Source organism: Amblyomma mixtum, chromosome 10 (genome assembly GCF_055824585.1).
Source record: "Amblyomma mixtum isolate Tamu chromosome 10, ASM5582458v1, whole genome shotgun sequence".
Classification (NCBI taxonomy): Eukaryota; Metazoa; Arthropoda; class Arachnida; order Ixodida; family Ixodidae; genus Amblyomma; species Amblyomma mixtum.
The window spans coordinates 69,397,925-69,414,084 of record NC_143021.1 but is presented as its reverse complement, the minus strand read 5'-3'; the positions used below and the strand labels follow the sequence as shown (position 1 = coordinate 69,414,084).

Genomic DNA, 16,160 nt, shown 5'->3' with positions numbered 1-16,160 from the left:
TCCACAAAACTAAAAAAAAAAGTAAAAAAAAAATAAAAAAAAAGTTAGCCAATACAGGTGCAACCCTGGAACCAATGCATACCCCGGATGCTTGCACAAATGACTTGCCCTCCCACTCAACAACTGTTGCCGACAGGTAGAAGGACAAGATTTCTAAAAAACTATCAACAGACACGCCACATTTTTCAATGAATGCACTTTCGTCATTGTCCTGTGTGATGCACATTTTAACGGCCCTCATGAGCTCTCCGTGTGGCAATGAATAATAAAGGTCCACTTCGTCAACGCTGAAAAACGTGCAGATCCCAGGGTTATCCAGCTTAAGGTGCTCCACCAGCACATCCGAATTGGGAATCACGAATGGGTCCGAAGTGGTAACTGCACGACCAAGGCAGTGGAGTAAACATCGTGAGGTTTCATAACCTTGTACGTGAATGTGGCAAAAACAAGAAATGGATGATCTTCCGTAGAAGCTGTGTGGAATCCCCACAAATATTTTTCCCAGAGCATGTGGGGCTGAAATTGGGGCTAAAAATTAACACGCAGAAAACAACCAAAGCAATGTTCCACAGCCTAGCAAGGGCACAGCAATTCGCAATTGGTAGCGACGTGCTGGAAGTAGTAAGGGAATACGTCTACTTAGGGCAGGCAGTGACTGCTGATCCAGATCATGAGAGGGAAATAACTAGAAGAATAAGAATGGGGTGGAGCGCATATGGCAGGTTCTCTCAGATCATGAATGGCAGTTTGCCAATATCCCTCAAGAGAAAAGTGTACAACAGCTGCATCTTACCGGTACTCACCTATGTGGCAGAAACGTGGAGGCTAACAAAGAGGGTTCAGCTTTAGGACAACGCAGCGAGCTATGGGAAGAGAAATGATAGGTGCAACGTTAAGAGATCGGAAGCGGGCGGAGTGGGTGAGGGAACAAACGCGGGTTAATGACATCCTAGTCGAAATCAAGAGCAAGAAGTGGGCTTGGGCAGGGCTTGTAATGCGAAGGCAAGATAACCGCTAGTCCTTAAGTGTAACGGAGTGGATTCCAAGAGAAGGCAAGCGTAGCAGGGGGCGGCAGAAAGTTAGGTGGGTGGATGAGACTAAGAAGGTTGCGGGGGTATGGTGGCCGCAACTGGCGAAGGACAGGGTTAATTGGAGAGGCATGGGAGAGGCCTTTGCCCTGCAGTGTGCGTAGTCAGGCTGATGATGGTGATGGTGACGACCCGCTTAACTGCTCGACACAGTTCAAAACCGCTGACCACATCCTGTGACTATGCGTGCCGACCACAGCGGGCTTAGCTGGGAGGGAACAAAGGAATGACAACACTCTGGCTGAGACAAATTGGCATTTATTGCTGCAACAACAACGCTGGCTAGCAACAAAACACACAAAGGAATCGAGGTCGTCCGACTCACCATCAAGGTTACAAGCGAATGTTCACCCACTAGAGTAGGGGAGAAACTATGAGGCTGTATGGGACAAGATCACGAGAAATGTTTTCACGAGGCCTCTCCTCGCTGTCGGAGAGCGGAGCTCCGCGCTGAAACGTGCACGCAACAAGTTGCCAAGCCGAATTGAGGTGTCTCCCCCGTGTACGCAGCAATCACGCCGTTTGGGGTGCTGTGATGTAGGTGCCCTCCAGGGGGTGGGTACAGGGTGAAACAGGATGGGCATTATTTGAGAGCAGAGAAGCTAGCAGTAAGATATGATGAGAGGAATGGGGAAAAGCAATGGGCTATGAAAGTTTTCAGTTACTCGTACATGAGGAATGTCAGCACAAAACTGACAAGCAAATACTTGGCCAGTAATTGGAGGCAAGTTAGGAAATATCAGTTATTAAAAAGGTTTAAGAAATAGAGAGGGCTGTGGAAAAGAGGGATGCAGACAAATTCGGCACTGGGAACATACATAACGTTTAAACAGGAAATTGCCAAAGAAAATATTTGCGATAATTCTAGGGGAAGCTGTTGTGTTGTTCGAGGCCAGGACTGCAGTTGTTGTAACTATGTGTCGCTGCCGCTATTCGTTGGCCTAATCATAAATGATCAGACTTGATCCAGTCGTTGAAAGTTACATTGGTGAATTTATTTACATATTAAATACAAAGAATCAATAGCAAGCAACTGCACATCTCGGATGCTCAAGCAGTCAGCGAAGCTAGCTGCTAGTCGTTGGGCGTCCGGAGTACAAATGAATTCTCCCCACGCAGTCCAAAGCCCCTTCCAACCGCGGCACCTTTGGGGGGGGGGGTCATTGGTGCCCGCGCTCATACAAAGAACTTCCGCTTTGGGTGAGCCGGCAAGGTTCCTAATTGATTTCTTCGGAAGACCAGAGCATGAGCTTCCAAACCAGGGTGTTGAACCGGAACCGAACCCGGAACCGGAACCGAACCCATAATTTTTTCGCCATCTTGGAACTGAACCCGCACCGGAACGATTCAAAGGAACCGTTCTGAACCGGTTCGGTACCCAGTTCGGTACCCGGTTCAGCCCCACTTTTTTGCATCCTGGCATACTTCATGTTTGCACACAAAATGAGATGATCTGGCGCATAGATTTAACCACCCGTAGCTGTCTGCGCTGGGAAGTGCGATAATGGTACCCATTATATGCGACAGCAAACTTACAGGAAGTCTGGCGCCTGGGAAGATGCCTAATTGACGCTTTTGTGATGTACTACCGCCAATTCTTTGTACTTCAGGTTTATGTGAAATCTTGAGCTATTATTCCTTCCCTTTTACATATTTGCGTAAATCTTTAATCAAATTGTTAGCACTGCTCTAACTCAATGAAGGACTATAGACACCAAATTTTTGCTTGCGTGCTTTCTTCTTTCAGACGATGCGTTAGACATTGGTGTACACGGAGCACCGCGTGGTATTTCACCAACACATAATAAATAATTTATATTTGAATTTCTTCATGACCCTGTTTCGGTTTCACCAACATAATGATGGCTGTGACGTGTAGAGGAAATTAGGTCGCGTGAGGTGCAATAAAATGGCAATACAACTGCTGATACGTCGTTCGTTGTGATTATAGGTCTTGAAGCCAGCTGATTTAAGCGCTAGAGTGAGTCAAAACAACGCATCAGTGTTTGTATTAGTTTTCCCGTGCCTCACGTGACCTAATGTTGATTTATTTATTTATTTATTTCAGAATACTGCAGGCCACGCTTGGCCCAAGCAGGAGTGAACTTAGATTGTTACATAACCAAAATAATAAAATTATTCAATATTAGCAGCACACGGATACCAAAAGAATAAAACCAAAAGAATAAACTTATACAATGTTAGCAGCGCACGGATGCCAAAAGAATAAAACCAAAAGAATAAACTTATACAATATTAACAGTACACGGATACAAAACATACATATAAGCAATATTAGCAGGTAAGTAGACGATTTAACGCATCAGAAAAATTTTTCGAAGAAAAAACAGATTCCGGTACCGAATTCCAATCTTGCACTGTTCAAGGGAAAAAACTATATTTAAAACTGAGTTTTGGCGAAAAGGGGAGTAAGTGAATGTTCATGAACGTTCCGAGTCCTTCTCACTAGAGGACGCTTAATGCACTCCGGAAGCTTCAGTTTATTTTTACCTGTTAAACTATTAAACAAGAATACCAATCTATTAATCTTTCGGCGGATTTCTAGTGTAGGAATGTTATTTAACATCATTAACTGCGAGGGAGAGTCTTCCCTTTTGTATTTTCCGTATATAAACCTTACCGCTTTCCTATTGACGTTTTCAAGGACCATTATGTCCTTTTTCGTGTACGGGTCCCACACGATTGAAGCATATTCAAGTAAAGACCGCACACAAGTTTCGTAAGCCAATTTTTTCATGTGTGCTGGGGCAGTTTTTAGCTTTCTTCTTATCACAGCCTTTCTTCACAGCCTTCGTATCACAGCCTTTCTTAGCTTTATTCACATCACAGCCATCATTCGGTTGATGAAACCGGGACAGCATAGAAGAAAAAATTAGTTTCTAAATTATTTAGTGGCAGTAGGCGAATACCACACGGTGATCCATGTGTTCTAATATCTATGGCGGCATTTGAAAGGAGAAACACGCAATAAAACTGGGTGTCTCCCGAGGCCCGAAAAGGGTCTCAGTAAATCAGAGGAATGTCACCTTCGCAGGCTGCAAACTTTGTCTTTCAATAATCCAGCTACGTTTCACGCCATTGAGCCCGAGTCCTTTTCGGCACAGTGCAAATTTTGTGGCCAGAAGGCACACTTGTACCACATGGTATGGGCTTGTCAGAAAAATGACAGCATTGACATCATAAATCAGCCAACGCGGGAGGGCTGGGAGGCGGCCTTGTCCAGCTCGAACCTCGAGGAAGAACGAGCCCTCGTCGCCAGAGCACGGGCAGCGGCTTTCACCAACGGCGTCCCGGACTAGGGACCCGATCAGCCTTCCCTTAATCTAAGGCATTGTGGCTTTAATAAACGTTTTCATCATCATCATAGTCATTTAAGCACCGATTGAGAATGCCTTCCTTTTATTTGCGTCATTTCTCACAAATAGATGAAATATTAGCGCGAGGATCCAACAACGTTGTGATGGTGGTTTTTGAGGAAAGGAAATGGCGCAGTACCCGTCTCACTTCTTGATGGACACCTCAACCGTGCCGTAAGAGAGGGAGGAAGGTGGGAGTGAAAGAAAAAAGAGAAACAGGTGCAGTAGGGGAGGCCTCCGGAATAATTTCTACCAGCTGGGGATCCTTAATAAAGAGCAACTGCATAGGTTTTAGAAATCGACGAGCTAAAAAGGGTCAAATGTGTGAAATTTCCAGGTAAAGTATGCGAAGTCCTTTTGGCCTAGCATTTGAAACGCTGACGTAATCACCAACTAAAATTGGGACGGCCTTCAAGCTTCTCCGCAGCGTACAACGCTAAGTGGGGGACACATGATGACGTCATCGAAGGTAGCGGTACATTTCCAACGCATAAACGCCTGCTTTGAAGGAAAAAAAAACAATGCCACCGAAGGCAAAGCCCGCCGAACGTTGTTTGGCCGCGTCCAACGAGGCACGGCAGGGCGTGGCTGACGGCAGCGGTAATTCGAAATCATACCTTCCATGACGTCACACTAAACTTCCCCGCGCTCCTCCATTGTTTTGAAAAGTGGAAAATTTAATCGTCGATTACGTCACTATTTTAAATGGTAGTGCAAAAAAACTTAGCATGTTTTACCTACAGCCTATATAGATTTGAATCCTTGAGTATCTCGATATTCTCAAAAAGTGGCGCAGTTGCCCTTTAACGTGCACTGACATCGCGCAGCACACGGTGCCTTTTGCGCTTCGCCTCCGTCGAAACGTGTCCCCCGGGGCCGGATTCGAACCCGGATACACCGAATAAGTAACCGAGCGCCGTAACCACTGAGCCACCGCAGTGAGTAGTGCAACATATACTTTTGTAGGCGCTCATTGTCTCAGACAGCAGGTTCTAAATAAAACCCCTCACGATGCAGGGCAACAAAGAAAAAAAATAGCTCAATGACTGTGGAGCTCGGCTGCTGATTCTAAAAATACAAAAACCAGCGTGCTCTGTCGCACGCCGAAAATCCCCAGCTGATCTCCGTTAATTTGGAGCCCTCCTCTACACCGTCTATCCTATAGCCTCAATGTCTACTCGACACGTTAAACCTGCGATATTACTATACTAGTATTACCAAAAGGAGGATGTATAAATTGGTGCAGCTTCTTTTTTTTTGGAATCCGCATATTCTTGTTTGCAGCGACGGAAATAAGCAACGAAAGGCGGGTTCTTGGCAACGGTGGAGATGCACTAATAAGAAAAAAAAATTAAATACCGGATAATCAAAAGGGCAATGCGGAAATATATGCGCTCGCTGGCATGCGTTAGGGATCATGCCCAGAAAGCATAGCTGTCAGAAAGGGGTTGTTTGTAGCTTTGAAAATAAATGCGTGAAACAAATTGGTGGACAAATGGTGCCCGCCAGATTAACCACTCTTTATCACTCTATCAAGGGCGCAAAAAATTCTGTTGATGCAAAGGTTCCCTTTGATAGCGCCCCAGGAAAAGTCTCAAACATTCAATGTAGTGCAAGTATGTCTCCTTCCTCGCACAATGCTGCACTTGCAAGAATGCTACAGCTCAACATCACAACAAACATGTTGCCAATTTCTTTGGTTTGGTTTGGTTTATTGGATTTTAACGTCCAAAAGCGACTCAGGCTGTAAGAGACGCCGTAGTGAAGGGCTGCGGGAATTTCGACCACCTGGGGTCCTTTAACGTGCACTGACATCGCACAGCACACGAGCCTCTAGAATTTCATCTTCATCGAAATTCGTCCGCCGCGGCCGAACCCACGTCTTTCGGGTCAGGAGCCGAGTGCCGTAACCACTGAGCCACCGCGGCAGGGCTGTTGACATTTTGTGTCCGTGCAAAACGAAGCGTTCTCAACCCATCCAAGCGTGCGTTTTTTATGATACTATTTTTATCAGAAGAGAGGAGGTTGACGTCATCATAATAAGTCAATGTTGTAATTTCTTACTGTACTATAGTGAGAAGCCACGATTAGCTGTGTTTTTGAAGATACTGAGCTATATGGGTTCGGGATATATAACGTGAGTCACAAAGGTGATGTCGAATAGGCGATTTAAATAAAATATGTTTGTTAAGTTCTGCAAGTTAGGGAGAGCCTGTGCTCCCACAAGGCTCTCGTTGGGCGGCGGATGGGCGGTGGAGGGGCTCTCGCACATTTTCTTACCATTTAGTAAAGGAGGGGGGACTGGCAAGTCGGTTTCGGGGCGACGGAAAGGTGTCCGTCTGTATGTAGGTACCGATACATGGCAGTTTCGTTTCTCAGTAGTGCGCGGGAACGTAGAGGGCGTGTGCGTCGGCAATCTTGGGGCCCCGTAATTACACTGCGTACGAGAAAGTCCCAACTGACTCAAGGTTCAAAAGAGACCTATTACTCGCGCAACGGGGTCTCCCAAATTGCTCAAGCAGGAGGGTCTTGTAGATTGAAAATCCACCGGCTTTTCGCCTTACACCTCATAAGGTGGATTATAGCGTATACATAGCCAATTTTCATCAATTTCGAGTTCATTTCATTTTGCGGCTCTTGCCGTAAATTCGTCTTTGATGCGGATAATAAGTAAAATGGGTAAAGTGAGAAGTCTCGCATTAAACAATTTTTCATGCTTAATTAACGCAGTAAACACGACAAAAGAAAGACGGGAGACGACACGAGTGCTGACTAACAGCTGGTTATTTTATTCTGGAAAAAGTATATAAAGGCGCAGGACTCAAGGAACAACCCTAAAAACAGAAGAACAAAAGTTAAAACTTAAAAACCATACTGCGCATGCACACCACAGTTGAGTCATGACGTTTTTTTCAACGAAATTGTAAGACTATCTTCCATAATAGACAGCAATCCGCTATCTCCTGGACCTCACGGTTGCCAAGAAAGCCTTACTCCTTATCTACCAAATTGATAGATGGTGAGGCAACACACTCATCAGCTTCCTTCCTGGTCATATAGGCCTCGACCAACTCCCCACTTATGCAAACAGGGTTATTAACACGACACTTGCCTTGGGGGGACAAGTACTAAGAGGAAAGCACTTTTTCTTTACCACACTGTAAATCATTGCACATTTAGCTAAACCTAAGCACTGAATTTTGAGTGGTAATATTCAGATATCATATTGTCACGTTGGTAATCAGCGGCTGAGGGTCAACAGCGGGTCAACAGACGTGCGCTTCCAGATCACTTTCACTTTCACACACACACTTCCTCTTCTTCTTGAGAGGCGCTTCCGTCTGCACGAGCGCTGGCGTCATTACGTAGAGTTTGTTATTGGGCAGCAAATCATCAGTGGCCAAACATTCAAAGCCATTAGCAGCAAGAAGCCCTTCCGAATGAACAAGGAGGGTAAGAAAAATGATCAAAAATGGTTGCTGTGTTGGGTGCAGTTCTGCTTATCGGCAAATAACACAACCCAGTGAAACTTGAACAAAGGCACAGATTCCGGTGTGTTCCACAACGGGAAAAGTAGTGCGAACAATTTCATGTAGTGGTTAGTACAAACTTACACAGTGACAAAAGCCATGTTGGTCGGTGGAACAAATACATCCTATTTTCTTTACCTCCATTTAGTGCCAATGGGATAAATGTATCCCACTTTTTTTTTCACTGAACTATTCGTACTAAACTTATGAAATTTGTTGAGAACTGTTTCTTGTACCTCATCTGCTCGTGCAATCAAAAATTTTTCATGACTATTGCAAAAAATAATGCTGTCCCATAAAGAGTCAATGCAGCTCCAAAGAGTCCTTATATGCTCTTTCTCACTGTCAAGATCCATCGCTAATGCAATAGTTGATGATGTAGAGCTGTGCAAACGTTATCAGTGAATAGTAGTGACATCAGAGCACAGTGACATAATGTACTGTGAACGGTGACGTGCGACATCGGCCAGGTGCTGCGTCGGCGACCCGGCGGTTAGTGTGCGGATCAGCCAAGATGCCGCTACTGACGCACCAGCCAGTATCAGCAGCCGAGTGAAACCTTCACATTGATGAGACGACGATATAGTTGCTCTTGTCTACACCTTCTCCTTACTACGAATAAGTGAAACGAGTGATTGCATTTCATATGTTCACCCTTCGGCTCACCAGTGGTACGAATAGGCCTAGCGAGTCCACGGGGTTCGTATGTGCGATGTCAGCGATTGGGAAGAGCAAGTTCACAAGTTTTAGCAAACACAAATAGTCGTCGAGCGTAGTTTGGACAACAGTGACCTGAAATCGATGATTGCTTACATCTTAGGATGCGAATACATCGAGTGGCAAGCGCTGCTACTAAGCGATGGGACCTAGTCTGCCGACCAATGCTGCTGGCGCCCACAGCGGCAGCTATTAGTCATTGGCGTCACTTGAAGACAACAAATTAAGTCATTTTAATTATTGCAGATTGGCACTGAACATACTGCTATATCATCATCAGCAGCAGCCTGCTACACCCACTGCAGGGCAAAGGCCTCTCCCATGTCTCTCCAATGAACCCTGTCCTTTGCCAGCTGCAGCTACCAATCTCCACAGACTTCTTAAACTCATCCGCCCACCTAACTTTCTGCTGCCCCCTGCTACGCTTGCCTTCTCTTGGAATCCACTCCCGTTACCCTTAATAAGGACCAGCGGTTATCCTGCCTTCGCACTACATGCCCTGCCCAAGCCCACTTCTTCCTCTTGATTTCAGCTAGATGTCATTAACCTGTGTTTGTTCCCTCACCCACTCTGCCCATTTCCCGATCTCTTAACCTTACACCTATCATTTTCCTTTCCACAGCTCGCTGCGTTGTCCTTAAGCTGAACCCCCTTTGTTAGCCTCCACGTTTCTGCCCCACAGGTGGGCACCGGTAGGATACAGCTGTTGTATATTTTTCTCTTGAGGGATATGGGTAAACTGCCATACAGGATCTATGCGCTCCACCCCATTCTTATTCTTCTAGTTATTTCCCTCTCATGATCCGGATCTGCGGTCACTACCTGCACAATCCCAGAGGCAGTCTAGCGGGATGGGTCTTTGAGGCTAACCGTGTCATTAGGGTAATGAGTCAATGACTTGGATACGGCGTAATGGACAGGGACGCGTACGAGGCCACAGGATGGCATTCACTGCAGTGGTGCCACTGGCAAGAGGGTAGGGGGTAGGATAGGTCCCCAGGCAGCAGCTTTTTTGGGGGGACCCAGAGCCCTGAGAGCACCAGTGTAGACAAGGTCGAACCAAGGGAAGAACCAAGATCAAAGAAGCGATGGGACCATAGGAGAAGAAATGGACACATGCACCAGTGCCAAGTTAATTCATATATAGGGTACATTAATATGCAAGTTGGCACCCTGTAACCCTGACTACGCATGGGAATATTGCCGTAGAACAGGGGGCAGCAGAAAGGGGGGTGGAATTGAAGCATAAAAATATGAATGGGCAAAAGATGAAACGGGGGACATTGATGGCTAAACGCAAATGTGGCAGGGTAGCAAACAACACTCCTTGCCTTTGTATACCTGTGGCCAAAGAGGAAGAGTGGTAGAATGTATCGACATGGATGAGCTAGGAGGAGAGGGTAAATATATAAGACGACAGGAGGCATGATTTAGCTGCATGTAACAAACAATACTGAGAAGTGTGAAAGGCTCATAACATAGGAGGCTGGGAGGCTGCGCTCAACGATAGATCACATAGGATGTTTAATAGGTTAAGGGTAATGTGCATAGATGAACATGGCTCCAGATGCCTAGGTAGTGACCACAAACGTATCCAGCTGAGTTTCAGAGGAGAAACCAATGTAGGATCGAGGCGAGATGAACATTCAGACGGGATCTTTTACTCAGAAAAGGAAGCAGCAGCCAAACAAATTGAGAAAGTCATTTTTGAGCATAATGAAACGGAATGGACTTGCCAAAGTAACTCGATTGCTTGGGCTAGCTAAGGTGTGAGCCAGGCTAAAAGGGAAAAGAAGACGCAAACTCAAGTGTTTGTGGGATGAGGCGGTCAAGAAGGCCATAGAGAAACATCAGGAAGCACGCAGATATTCCAAGAAAAGGGGAATCAGAAGCTCAAGTACACAGAAAATGGGATACCTTCATAAAGTTTAGTTTATTGGGGTTTAACGACCCAAAGCAACTCAGGCTATGAGGGACGCCGTAGTGAAGGGCTCCGGAAATTTCGACCACCTGGGGTTCTTTTGACGTGCACTGAGATCGCACAGTACACGGGCCTCTAGAATTTCGCCTTCATCGAAATTCGGCCGCCGCGGCTGGTATCGAACCCGCGTCTTTCGGGCCAGCAGCCAAGCGCCGTAACCACTGAGCCACCGCGGCGGGGCTCCTTCATAAAGTGTAGAAGGGAAGCATCCTATTTGATCAATGAGAAAATTAGAAGAAATTGGGGCCCAGTGGATGTCAAAAGTAAATAAAAAGGATAGAAAAGCAGCTCAGAAATTTTGGAGACATCTCAACTCCATGAGTAATAAGACTAGGCTAGAGCAATAGTTTATAGTTACAGATGAGGGTATTCGGCTAGAAAGGGATGAAGCAATGGAACATATTAGAACAAGGATGACAGAAAACTTTAAAAAACAAAAAAAAAGTTCACATAATTTATCGAAGGAGGAAAGACCGGTCACTGCAGCTGTTTCGATTGGATGAAGAGAGTGGGAAAGGGCAGAGAAGAAGGTTCCCAGTAGGACAGTACCAGATGGTATTCTGGTTGTGTTAATAAGGAAGCTAGGACCAAACCTAAGCAAACATTAACAGATGTAGTGAGCAAAATGATAATGGATGGGAATGCCCCCGATGAATGGCGATTAAGCAGAATGAACAAGATATATAAGAGAAAGGGGGACAGAGGTGACATAAACCACTGGGGTCCTGCAACAGGGACTCCTGTGGTTTGCAGGCATAGGTGGAGAACGAACGAGGGGCTGCCAGGGGAGCTACAAAGAAGGTTGGAGGACAATCTGTTTTCATTGGCATAGCGTATACAGATTGCTAAAAGGAACACAGGCCCCCAAGGCTGGCATTTCTGGATATCAAGGGAGCCTACAGCAGCGTTATCCAGCAGGATTTATAGGGCACATGAGATGTGGAAGATGATCTTTTAAAAGATGTCTATAAAAGTAGCAAAGTGCTTTTAAAAAAGGGAAAAAAATGTATCAGAGCAGGGGCTTAGGCAAGGATGTCCTCTCTAACCTTTGTTGTCCATGTTGTCCCTTCAAGGGTTAGAGACCAAAACAGAGAGGAGCGGTTCAATCTTTCTTTTTTGAAGCAAGGCGAATGGATTAAACGGTCGTTATGGTGACTAATGTACGCGGATGACATAGTGCTAATGGCTGACAGCAGGGGAAGAAGTTGACAGACATCTGCGGTACAGAGGGCGATGGGTTCAAATTTAGTAAGGAAAAATCTGCATTCATGATGAGGGCGGCAGTCATAGAATACAGGAGATCACGCTAGAGGCGGTGGATAAGTACAAGTATCTTGGGGTGTGGATAAATAACGGTGCTGAGTGTCTGACAGAGCATGAAAAATATCTAATGACTAAAGCTATTAGGAATGCAGCTGTCATGAAAAATGGGACATTGTGGAATTGCGAAGTGTTAAGAGGGGTTTGGAAAGGGGTGATGTTTGCTAGTCTGACTTTCGGCAGTGCAGTCCTGTGCATGAGACCAGGTGAAGGTTGGGGAGGCTTGCTTTGGGAGCACATGGCAATCAATACCCCAGATGATCAGGGGGTGACGTAGGACGGTTCAAGAGTGAATTTGAGGAGGCAAATGGGGGAAAAACAGTGGGAGTTTTCTCTTGTACAATAGGGATGTCCACATAAAATGGAGAAAGCCAACTAGAAACTGAATACCTGGACAGCAGTTGGGGGCAAATCAGCAATTATCGGTCAAGAGAAAGCAACCGAGAGGGCTCTTGAAAACAGGGATGCTGACGAAATCAGCACTGGGAACATACAGAATGTTTAAGGAAGAAATTGGCAAAGGAAATATCGACGATAATTGTAGGGGAAGCTCTTTGGCGCCCATTTCTGCGTTTCGCGCCATTGCCATTGTAACCAGCAGTGGACGCTTTAGTTGCGCTTTAAGCTGGGAAACCAATGGAGCAGGAGCTTGGAAAGCAGAGGGAAGGCGCATAACTGCCCTCTTGGAACAGTGGACACCTCAGTCGTGCTTTAAGCTACCTGGCAGTAGAGACAGATGTGCACTGCATGCTTTGGCATTGACAACGCTGTGCCAGAAACGCGGCACTGAAGCCATAGGCCGTCGGCGTTCACTGTGTTCATTGGCATTGGCGTTGACCACGTTTGACACTCCAATCATTTTAAGGAAAGGAAGTGCACATAACTGGCTCCCGGGGTCATTGGACGCGTCAATCGCACTTATAGGTACGTGGGGAGATGAGAGAGAGATGTGGGCTGCATGTGTTCTGACATTGGTGAGCGAACTCTCGCGATCAACCATTAACCTCCCCGCAGGGGGGCGTCTGCAGCATGCAGACGTTGGTGAGTGGCGACACCACGGGGTATCCCGAGCATCCGCAGGGACATCCCCGCAGGGGGATGATGGTGAGCAGTGCGTCACCACGGACCCGAGCATCCGCGCTTAGCTGTGCGTGGCATCGCCGTGTCCGGGGGGGAAAAGGGGATCCTGGTGGTTGAGCCGATGCCGAGCGTTTGGACCCTTAAGGCCCCTCGGCGGAGGCAACACACCACTTTGGCCCCAGCTTCCTGTAGACGGCACCTCCGGCCTGACCCGACCGGGGGAAATCGGCAGTCGCCTTTTCGTGTTCTCCTCTCCATCTTTCACTTTCCTATCTCCTTTCTTACAACTGTCCTGTATCCTCCTCCCTTCTTGGTGTTTCCTTTTTTCCTGGCGATTAACTTTGCGTGGCCAACTAACCTGAGTTGCGTCATATTTGGTTAAAGTTAAAGGGGCTGCGAAACACTGCTTGGGGGTATACCGGCTATACTTCAGGTGGGTTCTTTATGCTACACAGATGCTGACTTAAAAAGAATTACAGGAATCGATGCACAGGAACGGAAGTTATTCAGAGAAGAAATTTCAAAATACAAGCAAACAAAACGCTGCCCTCAACTCGATTTTGGCGGGTCTTCCCCACTCCTATTTCGCTCTCCCAATGGCGGCACCTGGCGCAACCAATCAAAACAGCCTGCCAGAGCACGTCGCGGAAGTTTGTACTCCATGGTTGCCTGCTCTCTTTAACTCGTTCTTGCTGAGACTACTGTACTGAGACTGGCAGCGTCGTTTGCATGCCAGAGTGCCCCTGGTGGTGTATTTTTATTTTACTTGCTTTGCAGGGCTTTTATCTAAGACAAACAAGTTGTTTTTGTTGATCTAATATAAAACGCAGACAGGTGACAAAGTGTGTCTCTATTTATTCACACAATTTGCAGTATATTTACTGTTTGTCCGATCATCAAGCCCGCGCCAGGTGATGTCATATCCGCTGCTAAAAACCCGCCACTGTGTGGCGACACCATCAGAGCCATGAAGTTGTTTTTGGGAGGACATTAAAATATTAAAAAACGGAATATACGCGGTGTTACCGACGCTAATAGCACCATTATAACTCACTGTATGCAATCAACAGGCAAAACAGTTAACTAAGATTGTGTTTCTGGGCCCCTTTAAGGTGTACAGCTTGCTTAGGCAGGACTTGCTTTCAAGTTCCTGTCGCGTCCCCTTGTTGGACTCCATGGTGGGTGGCTGGCACCATGACCGAAGAAACTAAATTTTTCTATGGCTCCCCTCCTTTCCAAACCAGATCGTCCTCTCAAAAGAGGGCGGACCGATGTGACAGCTCAGTACATCCTGAAATCTAAAGAAAATTTCACCAAATTCCATGTGCTCCACAGCGAAAAGACAGATAAACCTGCCCGAACGATATCTCCATTCTTGGTAGCACAAAGCCTGACCGATGCCTTGGGCACGGGTTACAAGCTAAAAAAAATGCCTAGTGGCGACCTCCTTCTAGAGCTTAAAGACAACGGACAACTTTCCAAGCTCTCCACCATATTGTCAGCCGGGGAAACCCCAGTCTCAATAACTCCACACCGTTCCTTGAACAGTGTCCGTGGTGTCATTTCCGAAGCAGACTTTGTCTGCCTCACTGAGGAAGAAATCCTTGAGGGTCTCAGTGACCAGACTGTCACAAACGCGCATGGTATTAAAATAAAGAAAGACGACAAGGAAATCCCGACGAAACATGTTGTTCTGACATTCAACTCCAGCACACTTCCAGAGACCATCGAAGCAGGCTACTTGAAAATAAATGTACGTCATTACATACCAAAGCCACGAAGGTGCTTCAACTGTCAAAGGTACGGACATGGGCCACAGAGCTGCCGTGGCCACAAAACTTGCGCTAAATGCGCCTCAAAAGACCATGCTTCTGAGAACTGTGAAGGAGCAGCACTTCGCTGCGCAAACTGTGAAGGTGATCATCCCGCATATTCTAGATCTTGTCCTTGGAAGGCTGAGAAAAAAATCATCACAATGAAAACAAAACAAAATATAACTTTCAAGGAAGCAAAACAACTCTACCACGCGAAGAACACCTTCACCTTCTCCACAAAAACAAACTTTGCTGACGTGGTGCGCAGGGGCGGTGCACCATGCAGCACTGCGGCATCTGCCCAGGCCGCCTTTACGGAGCCTGTGGCAGGGCCATCCACGCCCCAGGCAGGGACAGCGAAGGCTGCCCTGCCATCCCCAAAGCAGGGAGTACCGGCCCACGAGTCGGCACCCCGCAGGACTTCCCCCCCGTCGGGGGAGGCCCGACACCAACACATCCGCGGCTTCGCGGTCCTCCAGCTCCTCTGGTGAGATGATGGATACAACTCCCAGTCCACCCGCTTTGCAGCGGCGGACCGGCTCTCTTGAGCGAAGAAAAGACAGAACCCCGGTAACGGGCCCAGAACAGTAAACTTCTTCCGTTCCATTCCCACTCAAAAAAACAAACATGACATTTGTGGTTCAATGGAACTGTAGAGGAATGTTGAGGAACTACAGTGATATAACACATATTCTAGGGACAGTGATGCCTCTAGCTCTATGTCTCCAGGAGACCAATCTTGGTCCACAACATGCAAATATCTTAAAACGTTACAAAACTTTTAGGCATGATCGCGAGCATGCAAATAGACTCTCGGGAGGCGTCGCAGTCGTCATTCAAAGCAGCGTCCCGGCTCAAGAAATCAAACTGAAAACAAAACTTGAGGCGGTTGCCGTTAGTGTCATCAGCTACAAAACCATAACATAATGTTCTGTATATCTTCCCCCACACATCACAATAACATGCCAAGATCTAGAAGGCCTGATCGATGAACTGCCGGAGCCATTTCTGGTAGTTGGCGATTTTAACGCTCACTCTCCGTTTTGGGGAAGCGAACACTGTGACTCTAGGGGCCAAACAATCGAAGATTTTATAGACCAGATTTTTGAGCCTCTCCTGGGCGCGGCCATTTTGCACCGACTGGCGCGCCGCGGTGCGGGCGTTTCTTTGGGGACTGCGGGGCTGCGGCAGTTCCGCGGCCGCGCCTGCATATAGCCGCGCTTCGGGCGCTAAAAAAACATTGTCGAGCATAC

The 16,160-nt window shown here is 46.8% G+C and overlaps 1 protein-coding gene and 1 pseudogene across 4 annotated transcripts in view; both read left to right on the top strand.

The window, feature by feature from the left end:
- Positions 1-16,160, top strand: part of LOC149326051 (serine/threonine-protein kinase Nek7-like) — a 116,087-nt gene that overhangs the window by 33,591 nt on the left and 66,336 nt on the right. Inside the window, exon 1 of one of the 4 annotated variants that reach the window (XM_089562925.1) lies at positions 956-15,394. The exons of the other annotated variants lie outside the window; for them this stretch is intronic. Within the exon in view, the coding sequence (XP_089419051.1) occupies positions 15,188-15,394 (207 nt within the window). The 5' untranslated portion in view covers positions 956-15,187. Of the gene's footprint in view, positions 1-955; positions 15,395-16,160 lie in introns of those variants that run through there. 4 annotated transcript variants of the gene reach the window in all.
- On the top strand, positions 10,439-12,274 carry LOC149326053 (uncharacterized; annotated as a pseudogene).